The 16,914-nt window shown below is 36.5% G+C and overlaps 1 protein-coding gene across 2 annotated transcripts in view; it reads left to right on the forward strand.

Annotated features, from left to right (window-relative positions):
* The window catches only part of DYNC2LI1 (dynein cytoplasmic 2 light intermediate chain 1), a 34,314-nt gene that overhangs the window by 7,001 nt on the left and 10,399 nt on the right, over nt 1-16,914 (forward strand). For both annotated transcript variants that reach the window (XM_010967716.3, XM_010967717.3), the window contains exons 2-8: nt 788-905; nt 7,348-7,382; nt 8,386-8,455; nt 10,546-10,634; nt 14,629-14,815; nt 15,770-15,838; nt 16,449-16,526. In XM_010967716.3, coding sequence (XP_010966018.2) covers nt 788-905; nt 7,348-7,382; nt 8,386-8,455; nt 10,546-10,634; nt 14,629-14,815; nt 15,770-15,838; nt 16,449-16,526 — 646 coding nt within the window. The remainder of the gene's footprint in view (nt 1-787; nt 906-7,347; nt 7,383-8,385; nt 8,456-10,545; nt 10,635-14,628; nt 14,816-15,769; nt 15,839-16,448; nt 16,527-16,914) is intronic.

Raw genomic sequence — 16,914 nt, forward strand, 5'->3', positions numbered from 1 at the left:
TATTCTTTTTTAAGCAGCATTTTAGAGATGGAGGAACAGAGATGAGCTTGGGGACTAGCACAGAAGTTTGCATATATTAAGTGTTCAATAAATACTTATTAAATTACTAAAGGAATGAAGAATCCAGAGAGATTGGGTAGCTTGCCCAATTTGGCATACTTTATGTAGAAAGTAGCAGATTCGAGCTTATATCAAATCTTGCTCATTTTTTTTTTTTAGTTCAATACTCCGTATTTCATTTAGGGTTTACTTTTAAAAAATGATATAATCTTATTTGTATAAAATATATGTATGTAGACTAATGAAAGGATGATTTTCCAAAGTGATTTTCGGTGATTTTTTCCCCTTTCTTTATATTTTAAAAAAGAAATCTTGAGCCAGAAAATATAATTAAAAACAAACAAACGAATTCCAGGGAGCAAAGATTATGTGACACATTGGTTTTGCACGTTCACCATTTTCCTAGATGTTGGTGGTTTTCAAGTTGTACATTTCCAAAAGTCATTGTACATTCATGTGTGTGTGAGAGGCTAACACATACAGCTTTCAGCCTTGCCCGGAAGCCCTCAAATCCGGGTGAAAAAGGCTCGGTTTATCATTTTCCTGTTTCTCTGATGCACAAAGAAAATGACTAATCCTCAGAAGTTTTATCAGCGCATGGTCCCCTCAAGATAATGTCGATTTATTTCACAAATTTGACTGAAATAAAATTTCTCTGAGCTTGAAATAAATTTTAGAAAGGATTCTTTTTGTTTCTCTAAACTTTGGTTTTCTGCCTCTCTTACAGTGAAACACTCTGGGAAATCGCAAAAGCTGAAGTGGAAAAACGGGGCAGTAATGGAAGTGAAGGTGATGGAGTTGAAATTGGAGAAAAGTCTGTCTTCTTCATTGGCAGTAAAAATGGGGTAATGCATTTTTTCCAACCTTTTCTTCCCCCAAGTTTTGTGATGATTTAACAACCAGTGGTAAAATTTATTTTAATACTTCGGTGAGAATTTAGATACTCCAGCTCTTTAACCAGATGACCAATCTCTGGCTGGCTGGTTGGATCTGGCTGGGTGGGTGGGGACCAACATCCAGCCTGACTCTTGTCAAGCGGTGTGCCCTGACCTGGATCACAGCATCTCGGAGGAAGAGGTGCTTGTTCCTGATTAGACAGCCCAGAGAAGTCTTCTTTTCCCAATTTGCACAAAGGACCCATAAATACTCTTTTCATGGTCATGTTTATAGATAACTTGTACAACTGAAACAAGCGTATAGACGATAAAAATATGAACTATATAGAGTATAACACATTTAACATTCACTTTTCTTAAACTAGTGTCACTAGACACTGAAGGGAACTTAGCGATAGTCTACTCTTCTACAGTAGGGGTCTTTAGCCTGGGGTCCTTGGAGGTATTTATTGGGGGTCCATGAACTCCTTAGAAATGTATGCAGAATTGTGTACAATTGCACACCAGTGTCTTTTTTCTTTTTAATGGGAAATTAGATTCTCCAGCGTTCTAACATCTCCCCAAAAGGTTAAGAACCACTGCAAGCAGTGTTTATATGGTCTAGGTTTGAATACTTCCAGCAATGGGGGTGTTCTCTTTCACAAGGCAGCCTGTTTCAATTTTTGTTATTAGAAAATCCGAGTTACAAATCCTTTTTACTAGAAAACCAATGTCTGTTTCATTGTAACTTCCACCGTTGGTCCGAATTCTGACCTGTGAAAGTATAGGAGTAAGTCTAATTCTTCTACTTGTTAAACCTTCAAATATTTAAAAATTGCCCTTCAAATAGTGGCAACCACCTTGTCTCCCTGAGTCTTTTTCAGCTTTAGCATTTCTTTCAGCCATGCCTCTGTCATGAACTCTCTGTCAGTTGTGGATTGTCTTATCTGCCTTGATTCTAATGTGTATTTCTCAGGATGGAACAGAATTTTTGAGGTTTTGCTTAACTACTGTAGAAAGTGTAGATACCTTCTGTGTCATGGATGCTATATGTCATGGATTGTCTGTCTGTCATGATCTGGTAACTCAACTGGAATTATTCTAATGTGAAATTCTCAGAAGAGAACAGAATTTTTCAGGTTTCGCTTGCCTACTGTGAACTAGGACAGGTCTGTCAGCTTCTTTTTCCAGACGCTTGAGCTCCTGTTGTTGTATTGAAAAATGTTGGGTAGAGTATAGCTCAGTGGTAGAGCGTGTGCTTAGCATGCATAAGGTCCTGGGTTCAATCCCCAGTGCCGCCATTAAAAAATAATGATAATAAACAAACAAACAAATCTAATTCCCCCCAAAATAAATAAAAATAAAAATAATTTTTTAAAAATGTTAGTAATCCCATAACCCTGCTCACTAGGGATGAGCTTGGTCTCTGCAAGTCTTTTCATTTATGCTGTTGTCCTTCATTGTATTCAGTTGGATCCTTTGTTACAGTCTTTTTTTATTATTTTAAATTTACTTTTATTAAAGTAATTCATGTATGTAGTTTAAAAATTTAAAGATTATCAAAACGTGCATAAGTAAAATAACAAACCTCTCCACATTGTTCAGAATCTCTCCTCAGAGCCACTGTTTTCATATCTTTTTACTGTTTCTTCTGCAAGTTACTTCTGTATTTCTGAATAGTGTGCTTCTGGGCTATTCCCAGACTTTCAGTGTTAGACACTGCTGAATTTCTGATAATAGTAGAAGAGTATTTTACTATCCTATTTCTCTCAAACTCCTACTTCCAGCTACATTGTTGTTATCATTCTAGGCTAAATCAATATTCAGTGTTAATTTATTTTAAGTATCTAAATTGTTTTGCTGTTGTGCCAAGTGCAGAACTATGATTATTTCCTTTCTCAAATAACTTTTTCCTGAAGTTTAAAACTTTTAAAATTTGCTTAGTTTTCATATGTACCTTAGTTTTTATATGCATTGCCCCAAACTTTTAAAACAACAAACATTATCTCACCCAGTTTCTGAGGGTCTGGAATCTCAGAGCACCTTAGTTGGGTGGTTCCGGCTTAAGAATTTTCGAAAAGTTATAGTCAGGGTGTCATCAGAGACTAAAGTTCTCTCTCGGCTCAGCTGACCTTGAGACTCGGTTTCCAAGCTCCTTGACATGGTTGCTGGCAAGAGGCATCAGTTACTTGCTGGCTGTTGGCCAGAGGCTTTAGTTCTTCACCATGTGGACCTCTCCACAGGGCTGCTTACAACATGGAAGCTTGCTTCATCCAGAATGAGAGATCACAAGTGAGAGGGTATCTAAGACAGAGGCCACAGTCTTTTATAACCTAATTTTGGAAGTGACATGCCATCACTTCTGCCATATGCTATTGGTCACAAAGACTGACTGTGGTCCAGTGTGTGAGGGACTACATGTGGCTGTGAATACCAGGAGCTAGGGATCATTTGGGAACATCCTTGAGGCTGGCTCCGAGGGTATCTATTGCTAATGCCTTCCACAATCCCCTGTAGACAGTCAATATAATTTTTCATGTGGTCAATTGAATCAAATCATCTGAAAGTTCCCCTCTCCAGCCAGAGTCCTCCCATCTTTGGACCTTCTGTGCTAGTCTGTACTGGTTATTCTTGGGGACAGCTACCTGCACAGCTACCATCCCTCCCCAACATCTTGGGGACTCCCTTTGCCTCTTTCTTGTGTTGGAGCTTCAGTTTCCTGGATCCTGTGTCTTCCTTCTTCTTAGTTTGTTTACTTATCTTTGTGGAGCACATTCTTTTGTAGTTTCTTGGGAAAGTATACATGAGAAGTAAAATTTATAAGACCCTGCATGTCTAAAATACCTTTATTTTACCCTAACTCCTGATGGAAAGTCTGTCTAGGTATAGAATTCTGGGTTGGAACGAGTCACTTAATCTCTCTCTAATCCTAGTTTCTGTGTGGGTCTGAATCATTTCTTTTGGGAAAGACAGAAAACTCAATTCAGACTGCCTTAGGCATGATCTTGAGCAGTTGATAACTGCCTACACTATTTCTACTTTACCTATATTCCTCTTGTGATGTCTATCATGAGATATCCTATGTGTAATTCATTTCATATGGTCAGGCAACAGTCTCTGGTATATTGTCATGGGATTATATATGTTCTGCTCATTCATTTTCATTCAAATGCATTTTTTAGTGAAGTATAGTCGATTTACAATGTTGTGTTTAAATATCTAAGTCAGATTCTAAGTAAGTTAGTATCTTAATAATATTCATATTTTGGATTCAGTTACTTCACTTTTAGGAACTTCATTTAAAGAATAATTGAATTGTACCAATGATGTTTGTCAAAAGGTTGTTTATTGTTGTGAAAAACATGGGGGAAAAGGACAGCATATTCATTGGAACACTTTATAGCACTAGCTGTAAGTTTCTGTTTTGTTTAGCCAAGGGTACAAAAGGTTTTGAAAGTGGCCATACAGAGCTGGAGTAGATGCATCATATCTGCATGCAGCTTTGCTTAGCCCACAAAGTTCCTGCGAGAGACGCAGAACTCCTGGTGACACTGTCTAAAAAATGTCGAGGCTTACAGATCCAAGATGCCACAATTCATGTAGTATCATAGCCTGTTCCTGTTTGGGGTTCATATTACAAACCTCCTTCAACTTACAGTGGGATTGCATTCCAGTAACATCATCAAGTTGAAAAATAATAAGTAAAACTATCCTAAGTCAGGACCATCTGTTTTATTATATTATAAATACTACCATTTTATTTCTGCTCTTCATGCTTCTACCTAAGGGCATGTTAACAGATGTGAAGCTTTTAGGAACTAACTTCTGCATCAGTGAGACAACATTTTTACCAGGCCGCATCAGTGCCCAGGTAGCCCGAGCACCCCTGTCTCTGGCTGCGTCTCAGAAGGATGGATGGATTTTTGAGACCACACACTAAAGCTGAAGAGTTATTACTGTGGGGCTTCCTGAAGAAGTGGTTAGAGAATGCGTGGTTTGTGTGTGTGATTTTGGAAGTGGCACAATTTCCAGTAGTGAAATGGTTCGATAGAACCTTAAAAGTGACATGTGGCAGAAGCAGAGTGAAGGAAAAGGTCTCTTGAGGAGGCAAAGGCACTGAGAGGTTGGGGTCTTAGGTGGGTTGCCCATACATACGTGGGTGTAAAGTTGTTTTTTTTTTTTCATTTTTCAGTTTTATTAGGTAGAATTGTTACAATTTGACTGCACATATACAATGTATTGCGTATAAATACATATACACAATATACTGCACATTTAAAAAAATTACATATACGTACTGTTCATTGTTTCTAAGAACATTTAGAGCTTTAGCTTTTTAAACTTACATAGTTTTCAAAGGAATGAAGCCAACCACAAAATAAGAATTAATTCAAAAAGATACACACACTGTGGGTGTGAAGTTAACAAGACCAATGACAGTGGCTGAGAGGGACGGGGAGACTGTGAGCTGAAAGAGACAACAACCATGAGTGTAGACTGATTTAAGCCTCTAAGGTTTATACAAGAGGAGGGAAGCAGAGTAATTGTTCAAAGGTGGCACTGGGAGCAGGGAGGGCCCTGAAGTACGTGGGGGTGGTGAGAATAAAGACTGCAGAGGAAGTGGTCCAGAAACAGCCATGTTTTAGTTCAGGCTGATAGGTACAGAGAACATTCTGAAGAAGAAGTTGAGGGAAGGGCAGTTTGTCTGTACCATGGAGTTGGAGCTGTAGAGTGGAAGGGTTTTAGAAGGGAGGGGATTATTATGCCAGATGAAGGGGTGTGTAGAGGATTATGGGATTAGAGTTGCAGTGAATTTTTAAAATTTGGATCATTATTTTAATGATAATCTAAAAATTGATTTCAGTGTCCAGAGTTGAGTTTATTTGGAATTCCCCCAAGTAGTTCTATACGTTTATATGAAATTATAATAAAAATAATTTAAATCAATACTATTGGACCATGAGAATTTGAGAAAATTGTCTAGAAATATCTAAGATTCCTTCCAATTCTAAAATATGGTTAGTCTGTATACTTTCTTGTACATAGAATACATTAATTTTTAGGTATTGTAGTCCTCATTTATTTAACACTACTTGTGACACATGTTTGGTGTAGGATAGAAAATCCTGATTATCTTAAAGAAGTTAATTACCTAGAAGTTTATCACCTGGAAACATTCACTATTAACATGTGATGTCTCTCTAGATTTATTTGTGTTTATTTTTCTATATATATCTATGTATGTGCATCTCAAAGAAGTAGGAAAAGATTTATTTTTAATTGGAAAACTGCGTCATGCCACTCTATTATGCATGTCTTACCTTGTCAGTATGTGTATTCCTACATCATCATTCCTAATAGCTGCATGCTGTTTCCTTATATGGCTTATCATAATTAATTTAGCCAGTTCTCTATTTGGAACATTTCTATTGTTTCTAGTTTTTCACTTTGCTATAACACCTACCTTTAAATGTCTTTCAATAATATACATTTTTAGTACTAGTCCAATTGTTTATGTATCTCATTAGAAAAAAGTCATTCAGTTTGATCATAGCCCAGATATAATCTGGAGTAATTTATTTATGATTTTTTTTTTGGTAAATGTTATAGGTTTCTTGGTTTAAAAAAACACACATACAGTAAAATAATCTATGTTTTTGGTAGTTCAGAGTTTTCCAAACTGCTTTTCTTGGATCCTAAAGGTTTCCTTCAGTACAGCTTTCCCTGCTGCTCCTCTTTTATCTATTTTCTTCTAAGAGATTATCCATTTAAAAAGAAATAAGTTTTACTATTAAAAAAAACAAACAAATAATGATTTAAACCACTGAGCTCGTCCCTGGTTAAGAGGTGAAGTTAAGTTTCATGATTAGTGGCAGAAATGGGACCAGAATCTGTATTTCATGACTCCTGAAAAGACAGTTAGGATAAGTACATCTTCTAGAAATAAAAGAAACCAAAAAAAGTACTCTACTCTGTATTGCTCACTTTGAACGTGTTTGCAACATGTCCTTTATTTGTATGTTATCTTTTTTTATTTCCACTTCAACAATTTGGAGTTAAAACATTTTAGAAGACACTACTCATCAGCTTAACCAGTAATTAGCGTTGATGAGTAGAGAGAAAATTTAAGACAGCTGCCAAGTTGACCACTAAAATGAGGTATGATTTGCTAGTATTTGTCATCTGCGGGACTTTATAATTATAATAATAGCAGTGTAGTTACACTCTGATGGAAAGTTGACAGTTAACTTTTTCCACTTATCAAACTTAGGAACAATTCTGAAAGTTTCTAGTTTCCAGGTAATTTATCATTCAAGTGATTAAAAGCTATTTTGGGCCACAATTATGAACAATAATAAAATTTTACATGTGGATGACATTAACACAGTGTTCTTTCTTTCTGAATTTCCAGGGAAAGACTACTATTATTCTAAGGTGTCTTGACAGGTAAGTGTTACATTAACCTCTAGAGACTACATTTTTGTGTATTCTTGTTGTGTGGGACAAGTTAGAACCTAAAAGACATATGGAAAGAGAATAATTTTGAGGCTGAAACAACATACTTTAATTCTTAGTGACTTAGTATGGCTTTTAAGATCTCCTTTAAAGAAAAAACAGCAGTCAAGCAAAATGTACAGGATTAATATTGGATTTCCTTATTTGGGGGAAGAAATTAACATAATTACTCAGCCTATGATAGTAATTACTTTTTTTGGCTATGCTACTTTGATATTTAATTTTTTTATTCTACTTATTTGAACATTGATTATAATCTTTAAATTGCTCATGGGTACATTTTGAAGTACATTATTGATCCTCAAACTGTGCATGTTACCATTTGTTTTATATATTTTCTAACTTTCTATACCATAGAAGCATGCCAGCAGATTAATCCTAAATGGATTATGATTGGTAGGTGTTGCAGGAAGTTGATAAGGAAAGTCTTATTTGTTTGCAGCTCTCATTAGCTAAATGATGTCCATGTCTGAGCTGTGATTTCGGATAGAGACCTGTATTAAAGTCTTTCACTGATGTTTCCATTAAAATGGATAGTCTTTAGGTTCCCAGCTCCCCACATCCAGGCTGAGCATAAACCTGATGCCAGAGCTTCTCACCTGGCCCAGATGCAGAGAGCTTGTGCCCTGACACGGCCGTCAGTACTGCCAGCCCCGCTGCCTTCTCTGCCCCACAACACTGCCTCTGGGTGCCCCCAGTACATGCAGGTGCCATTATTCACCTCCACAGCTGCTACTAAAATCTGTTAAGATGGTTCTTTGAAAGTTTATTTAATTTTTGTGTAAATTTTTAATCATTTTTACTTCAGTTGTTATACAAGTTATAACTTTACTAATAAAGTTTTTAAGAGGAAGCAAAAATAAACCAGGCAAGCTGATAGCATAAGAAAAGAGTACCACCCATGATGGTAATGCTACTTGTCTTTATTATGCAGGGATGAGCCACCGAAACCAACCTTAGCTTTGGAATATACGTATGGAAGGAGAGCAAAAGGGCATAACGTAGTGAGTGTCTCTTTTAAGTAGTATTGCTACGCCATAGATGGAGGAGTGGTCATCCTGATGCTCTTACTATTTTCTTATCTACAGTCAGTAAACATAGCCAGCTGTACGCTTCATAGCTATGTACTTTCTAAACTCAAATGCAACTCAGCACACATGAAGCCAACTGAACTGTGAAAATATTTTGGCCTTTTCATTTATTATGTCTTAAAATGCTGGAATAAGATTCCTTTGTTACTTTATTGTACAGTTTTTCAGCACCTTTATGTTGTGCTAATGTGACTTTTTCTTCTTTCAAGTGAGAATAATATTGTGAGTTACCTTGTCTCCCCAAAAAATCTGCTAAAAATATGGATGTGACCTGTAGAATATTTATGAAAATATACTGCTCAAAATCCAAATTATTAGTAATTTTACATATAAATCTTGAAAGTGGTAATGCTATTTGAGACCACAGGCCCTAATTGCTTATAATCCTATTCTCACTTGTTTTAGTGTATCTGCAGAGGAAAGTTAGAAATTATTCAGGATAGAGGAATAGTCTGGAGTGTATATTGGAATAAGAAATCCTAAATAAATTCTATATTGGAGTTCTCACATGAAAAGATGCCATTTCTTAAATAAAGTTAGGTGTACGGAAGAACAATCTAGAATAGAAGGTCCTACACCTCCCATAACATAGGCAAATTTTTATAGATTGATCCAGTCCAAATGTTTGATCATTAAGCAATGTATAAAGAATTAAAACTGCCTGTTGCTGCTTCCTGGATTGGTTATTAATGCAAGTTGGTTATTAAAACTGTGAAATTAAAAAGAAAAGAAAAAACGTAATATATTGAGATGTTGGGAGAACTTTATTTTTGTGACCCACATGAATTTCTACATGAGTGATAAGCCTAGAAGTGGAATTACCCTTTTCGTTGGAAATTTTGAGACAACTTTCATATGCTTAACTTTTGAGAAGAGCTGTAAAAACTTTCCTTCATCAAATTGTTAATCAAGGGAGATTTTCCAATGCAAACGTATTTCCCCAACAAATAGTGATTCAAATATCAACAGCAAAACAATTTTAGTGAGATGATCACTTGTCAAAAATACAAAATACATATATTCATCTAAAACTGCTTTAATAACCATCTTTCTCTTCCAAATTCATGGTATCAGATAAATAAAAACTCATGCGATTCTTTTTCATCGTTTTTTTTTTTCCTCTAAACTTTGTGTTATCAAGTTGGACTTCTCCATGTTCATTCTAAAAGATTCATGTCTTTCTCAGATTTAATGTAACCTAAGAGTTCTAAATGGAAGCACTTTATCAGTTCCTCACACAATCTTGTGTCCTGAAGGCTCCTCAGCATCAGGCCAGAAGCAGAGATGCCATCAGCTAGTAGTCTGGGAAGGTTGTCATGGAATAGATGGTCCTATTTCCAAGCTGCCTGATGGCGCAGCCCTTTCAATCTCCTAATGTTTGAGTCATGTAGAAAGAGGAGCAGTTGTTGCGTCTCCCCTTGTTCCCCAACCTGCCACTTGTGCTGCCCTTGCTAGGGCTGCTGTGTCCCCCTGGGAGTCAGGCACAGATGGTCTGCTTAACTTTTGCTCAGGTATCCCGACATGCAGCCAGGACTGTCATCTGTATGTCTGATTTGTCTTGTGAGCTTCTGCCTCCCTAAGTGAGGATGTTTTCCCGTTCAATTGTTTAATTTCTATCTAGAAAATAACTTTTCAAAAGGTAATACCAAATGTGTTCAGCTGGTTAATTTTATTTCAAATTTGAGTGTCTGTTTCTGTGATATTTACAGAATTGGGGCACTGTTTACTGTCTTCTATTAAGGTATTACCAGAATTGAGGCATTTATGTACACACATACATATTCTTAATGTTTCATTTTTGTTCTTTGGAATCGATGTTCTGATGCATGTTGAGGGATGGGATAGAGAAAGGAGAAAGTTCTGACTGCCAAGAAGGGGTTGATTGAGGACTGTAATATTCCATATCCATAATTATTATTGGCTTGTGCTAATAAAGTATAAGAAATATTTAAAATTTTTAAAAAAGCAAAAATTTTAATATGAAAAATACCCTGTTTTTTCAGCCAAAAGATATTGCTCACTTCTGGGAACTAGGTGGAGGAACTTCTTTATTGGACTTAATCAGCATACCCATCACAAGTGACACCTTACGGTAAGTGGGCCAGCTCCAGAACAGCTGTTAGTAAGTATCCAGTCGAGTCCAGTGGACTAGCCTTTTGTGGGTCAGAATTTGTAGGAACAGTTTTATGTTGCTGAAGGCTTATGTTCATTTCCTTTCTATGTGCTTAAACTGTAATGCTCTCAGAGATTTTAAAAGAACCAAGGTTCCTGGCCTGTGCTAAAATGAGACTGTTGGCATTCGAACTAGTAACATTTTGCAAGGCTGCAGACAAAAACCCCCAAAAAACCAAAACATGTCAAGTAACATCTGGGCAAGGAATTCACTTGGGAAAAATAAATTTGAAAACTTAATTCTTTCTAATACCCGTCCAAGTGTGAGCTAATTCAGCCCTGAGTTTTTCCTTAAGCTGGATATTATAACTTTGAATTTAATGCTAATTAATACCATTGAAGATTCATCCAAGGGAATTCTATGAGTTAGAGGAGGAAGAAAGTCTATTTGCTGACCTTAAAAAAATAGAACCGGGTGGAAAACCTCAACTCTTTAGTGGTGTTTTCTTGACAATATATCCCACGTTTTGGCCAAATCGGATGTGGAAAATTGTGACATTTCTCATAATGTTCCTGGGAACCCATCTTTGCCAAGAAAAACAAAATTTTAAAATCTGAAATATCTTACTCTTGTCAGAATTTAACACAAACCACTGGTCTATGCTGCCTGGACCAAATATGAAGGGCTTGACAATTATTTGCTACATTGCAGCCATTAAGATCTTTAGAGTGGAATTATTTCTTGTTAACAGGACAATCGTTTTTCCATAACTAGCTGGTAACATTGGTAACTTTATTTGTCCAGTGATTTTTTTCTTTTAAAGAAATATAATTTACTGTCTTTTACTTACTGCAAAAGTAATGTATGCTCACGTAGAAAACTTGGAAAAATACTGAAAGGTACATAGAAAGTTAAAGCACTCTCAATCACATGAAAAATAACCACTGTTAACATATTGAGGTATTTTTTTCAGTGTTTTCAGTGTCTGTAAGTAAAGTACTGTGTGCAGATATGGGATGTTTTATATTTACATTTAGATCCTGCTTTTTCACTTACAACCACCATTTTCCGCTGACATTACGTGGAATTTTACAGCCATATAGTTTTTCCTTTGTCCTTTAACAGAGACCAGTAATTGAAGCTGCCTGGGAATTGGGGCAGCTCTTGGTGGTGTGGTTAAGAAGAGATGGCGGGGGCGGGGAGGAGCTGAAGGAACCAGGGCTGCTGGTTAGCCTGGCCTGAGGGTGACAGGGGTGGAAAGGCTGGGAGCAGCTCTCACCTCGCTGTGCCCTGGCTCCAGCTCTGGCCTTGACTTGTCACATCACCTGTCACATTACCTCACTTCCCTTCTCCAGACCTGCTGGGCTGGTAGAAATTCTGTTTTCTCAGGAAGCCAAATCTTTCCACAGCTGCTTTAATGCGTCCCTTTCTGTGTTCCTGGTCTTCCTTCCCTGGAACCCCAGGGTAGCTGGAGCCCTCTTTAGGAGAGAAGGGGGGTCAGGGTTACAATGAACGGACAGTAGGGGCGCTGGAGGCCTGGATCCAGAGTGGCTTACTGAGTGGTTGAAGAATTCAGGGAAGACATTTCGCTTCTAATGTCGTTACATATCTCAAGAGTGTTTGGTGACTGGAATTAACTTGACACATAATTTCCTTGTGTTGGACAAAACCCAGCAACTTGAGAAAATATTACCCAATGCTATTAGATACTGTTTATCTTTAAGATGACTGTTCATAAAATAATTATAGCTGCATTGAACATTTCTATAGACTTTAGATAATTTGTAATACAGCATTTCCTGTGGTCTGCTTCCCTGTTTTAAAAGGTTGTGTTAAAAATTTTTTTTTTAGCTGTCATCTGCTATGAAGGTAAAAGTAACACAACTATTTCCAGTGTACTGGAAACATAAATTTTAATCTTGGAAAAAAGTTGAAGAATCCATTTCTCCTTTGCTTAAGGCAAAGTTACTTTCATTTGGAAAAAATGATAAATCTTATGTTATATATATTTTACCTCAGTTGAAAAAAATTAAACCATAGTCCTCTTTTATAAATATTAACCATACTGAAACCCTGAGAATAAAGCAGTTTCCTTACTATTAAAAAAGTATATATATTATTATTATTACAATTAAGCAAAACTGTTTATGAGCTTATTAAAATGACATAGATATGATTGGCTAGACAATTTAACGGCACAATAATTTTACAGAAAATCTTGATAATTAATGTCTATGAAGACTACTTTCTGTATTGAGACCTGTAGTATAGAATTTAGCTACTGTTTTGCTTTAATTGCACAAAATAGCTGACTTGCTCAAACTAAATAACCTGACTGTATTATAAAATAACTAACATATATTATAATTCCTTGCTATCTCTACTAGCAGAATGTTTGCCCTGCTGATCCAGGACATGTTGGCCTATGATATGGTTCTACACACTTATTATGACCATTTTCTGAAATACTCCTGGATTTATATTTGTTCATTTTTTTGTTGTTGTAAAATATTAATATAAAATACACCACTTTAACCATTTCTAAGTGTGCAGTTTAGTGGCATTAAGTATGCTCACATTGTTGTGCAGCCATCACCACCATCCGACTCTAGAACACTTCATCTTCCCCAGCTGAAACCTTGTCCACCTTAAACAGTAGCTCCCTATTTTCCCTCCTGCAACCCTGGGCAAACCCCACACTAGTTTCTGTCTCCAATTTGACTAGGTATCTTATGTAAGTGACATCAAACTTGTCCTTTTTTGAGTCTGTCTTATTTCATTAGCATAATGTCTCTGAGATTCATCCATGTTGTAGCACGTATCAGAATTTTCTTCCTTTATAAGGCTGAATCATATTTAATTGTATGTGTATACCACATTTTGTTTATCCAGTAATCCACTGATGGACATTTGGGTCATTCCCACCCTTTGGCTGTTGTGAATAATGCTGCTGTGAGCATTGCTGTGCAAGTATCTGTGTGAGTGCCTGATTTCAGTACACCCAGAAGTGGACTTGCTGGATGTTTTGAGGACTCACTATGCTGTTTTCCACAGTGTCAGCTGTATTACTTTACATTCCCACCAGCAAGGTCCAGGGGTTCGAATTTCTCTATATCCTTACCAACACTTGTTATTTTCTGGAATTTTGTTTGTTTTTATTTTTGTTTTTTATCATAGCTATCCTAATGGGTGTGAAGTGGTATGTCACTGTGGTTTTGATTTGCATTTCTCTAATGATTAGTGATACTGGCTATCTTTTCATATGTTTATTGGCCATGTATGTATCTTTAAATAGAGAAATGTCTATTTGAGTCCTTTGCCTATTTTTAAATTGAATTGTTTGTTGTTGCTGAGTTTAGGTTTACATTTGATACACACACGCATGTGGTAATGGTGGTGGGGTACAGTGGTCAGGGGTGTGCTTTCAGAAGCAACAGCTATGGCAGGTATGGATCTAAATACCAGCTCTCCAATTTACTAGTTATATAAATCTGTGCCTCAGAGTTCTAATCCACAACGTGGCCATCATAACATCTTCTAGGAGGTGGTGTTGTTTAAGAGTAAATAAGCTGGACAGTCCCCTAGCAAGGTCCATGGGTGAGTCTGTTTCCTTCTCCTTCACCTGATTGTTGCATTGTTGCTGCTGCGATGATGATTATTTTTGCTTTATTTGGGACACACAGCAAAATTGGATCTAAACATGGCATTGTTGGGCCCAATTGTTTATAGATTATTTGAACTGGATTATTATTAGTTCAAACAAAAGTTTCACTGCCACTATTGTTTGTAACACTTAAATATCACTAGACGAAAGCACTGGAGTAAGTAAGGCTATAATTTTGAATTTTTTTCTTAGAAGATTGCTGAGTTTTTTCCCTTAAACTATAGTGTTATTCCTTGAAAATAAATTTCAGTATAATAGGGCGGTGATTATTTTGAGTCTTTTTTTGAAAGGTGTTTTTTGTTTCTTTAGGACATTTTCTATTGTTCTTGTTTTGGATCTTTCAAAACCGAATGACCTTTGGCCCACCATGGAAAATCTGTTGCAAGCCACAAAACTTCATGTAGATAAAATGATGATGAAACTGGGGAAGACAAATTCTAAAGCAGCTTCGGAAATGAGACAGAAGATGTGGAGTAATATGCAGAAGGACCATCCGGTGAGTTGCTGCTGGGGTTATTCCTGGAATTCTTAGCCCCGTACGCAGTTAAAGATAACATCACAAACAACTTCTTTGGATTTTTACGCATGAGCTGAAATTCACTTGATGTAGATGAACCTGTTCACTGGAAAATTATAGCAATTTAATAAAACCTCAGTAAGAGCAAAACAAGGAAAAGATTTCTTATGTCTTCTTGTTAGACATCTGCTGTGATTGTTATGGCATATTACACCAGTCAAAAGGAATAGAGTTTTAAAGTAGGAGTTTGATACTGATTTTATAATCTCTGTAAAATGAAGATAAAAAACCAGATTGTACAAATGTCACCTGGCAAAGACTAGATGAAGCTACAATTTTAAGCAAGGAGTGGAGTTTTAGCCTTCACCGTCACTCTGTACTTAACATTCATTTAGTGTCTGTCACATAATATCTTTTTCTCAGCTGACACTTAATTAAATTATAAAATTGCAATATGGTAACATAAGTCCTTTATATACAGTCATAAATGTCATCTTCTAGAAAACTAAGAGCAGTATTTTATATTGCCTAGAGTTTATATGAATGTGTTTTACAAAGGTGACATCAGAACAAAACTGATAGTTTATGGTTCCCATATATGCAGTATAAATGTTACTGTAACAATGGTTAATACAAAATAATAAAAAAAATTTTAAACAGAAAGATGACATGTTACATAAGAAAATAAAAGGGCAGAACATGAAAAATATTTATCACAGTAATTTGGGGAATTGTCATTTCTAGTTTTATACTTGAGAAGTATAGCTTAGTTAAGTGAAAGTTAAATACCGGAACAGCTTCTGTGTCAAGCAAACAATGTCAACATCTATGAAAAGATTTGAAATGATGTATTTGTGGAAGTAAGTAGAAATTGCTGAATATGTAATAAAAACAATTAATTTTAATAAATCAATGAAATATGTTTGTTAACAGGATCGTGAACTGATTGACCCATTTCCAATTCCTCTGGTCATAATTGGAAGTAAATACGACATTTTCCAGGTAAGCTCTTCCACTTCTCGTTGAGTGTGTTGTACACGCACGCCTCAGCTTTATAGGTGAGGAACAGAAGTAATGATGAAATGAGAGGAGTGATTCTGGAAGGGAGAGACCAAGGAGTCACACATCTTAAAGAGGATTTTGGAAAAGAGAATAGAGTTGGGAAAGACAAAATAGGTCAAGAACAGTAAACACAGTGGGGGAATAAGGCAGTAGAATGGGGATACTGTAGAAGATTTGGAAACTGAATCGTTAACCCTGCCACTGAGGGAGAGACTTACACCCCAGCTTTTAAACTGAAGGAAGTAGAAAACTGGTTTCTTCTTATCTTTGCTTGTCAGAGAATCCTTAGGGTATTCCACACTATCAAATGTGTGCTTATATCTAAATTCTGTTGAGCTAAGTGTTTAAACAAGGGCAAGTCTGATAGTCGCAGCTCTGTCGCTCCGCCCCCTGCAGAGACAGACACCAAGGTAGTGGAATCCTGCCCCTCAAGGTATGTGCCCAAAAACAAACAAATAAGAAAATCTATTTCTTTAATAATTTCACCTTCCTACTGCAGATACTCATTCTCTCAACTTGTTTTTTTCTTTTTAATATCATGTTTCTTCAGGATTTTGACTCTGAGAAGAGAAAGGTCATATGCAAGACACTTCGATTTGTTGCACATTATTATGGAGCATCATTAATGGTTTGTACTTTTCCTGTCCTTTGGGCTTGAATGGACAGTAACAGATTTGGGCAGGTTAGCAACTTGATGCACAGTCGTGAGTACCAGTGCTTTTACTAATGCCTGTCATCCCCTCCTTTCCTTTCCGTTGCCCCCAACCCCCTTGTTACAGAGTGACTGTAGTATGTGTAGAGAACACAGTCTGCTAGATGGCCTTCTTAGTTTCCCCTTAAGAATCAGAATCTGTATTCTCGTGAAAGAAAAAGAAAAAATCTTTTAAAAGTACGTTCCTTTTTAAACTTAAAAAACATGCTGTTTGTTGTAGAGGTCAGAAATATGAACTCAGGAGTCCTGCTGGCCTGGGTTCAAAACTCAGGGCAACCATTTACTAGATGTGTGATCTCAGACA

Source organism: Camelus bactrianus, chromosome 15 (assembly GCF_048773025.1).
Source record: "Camelus bactrianus isolate YW-2024 breed Bactrian camel chromosome 15, ASM4877302v1, whole genome shotgun sequence".
Lineage (NCBI taxonomy): Eukaryota > Metazoa > Chordata > Mammalia > Artiodactyla > Camelidae > Camelus > Camelus bactrianus.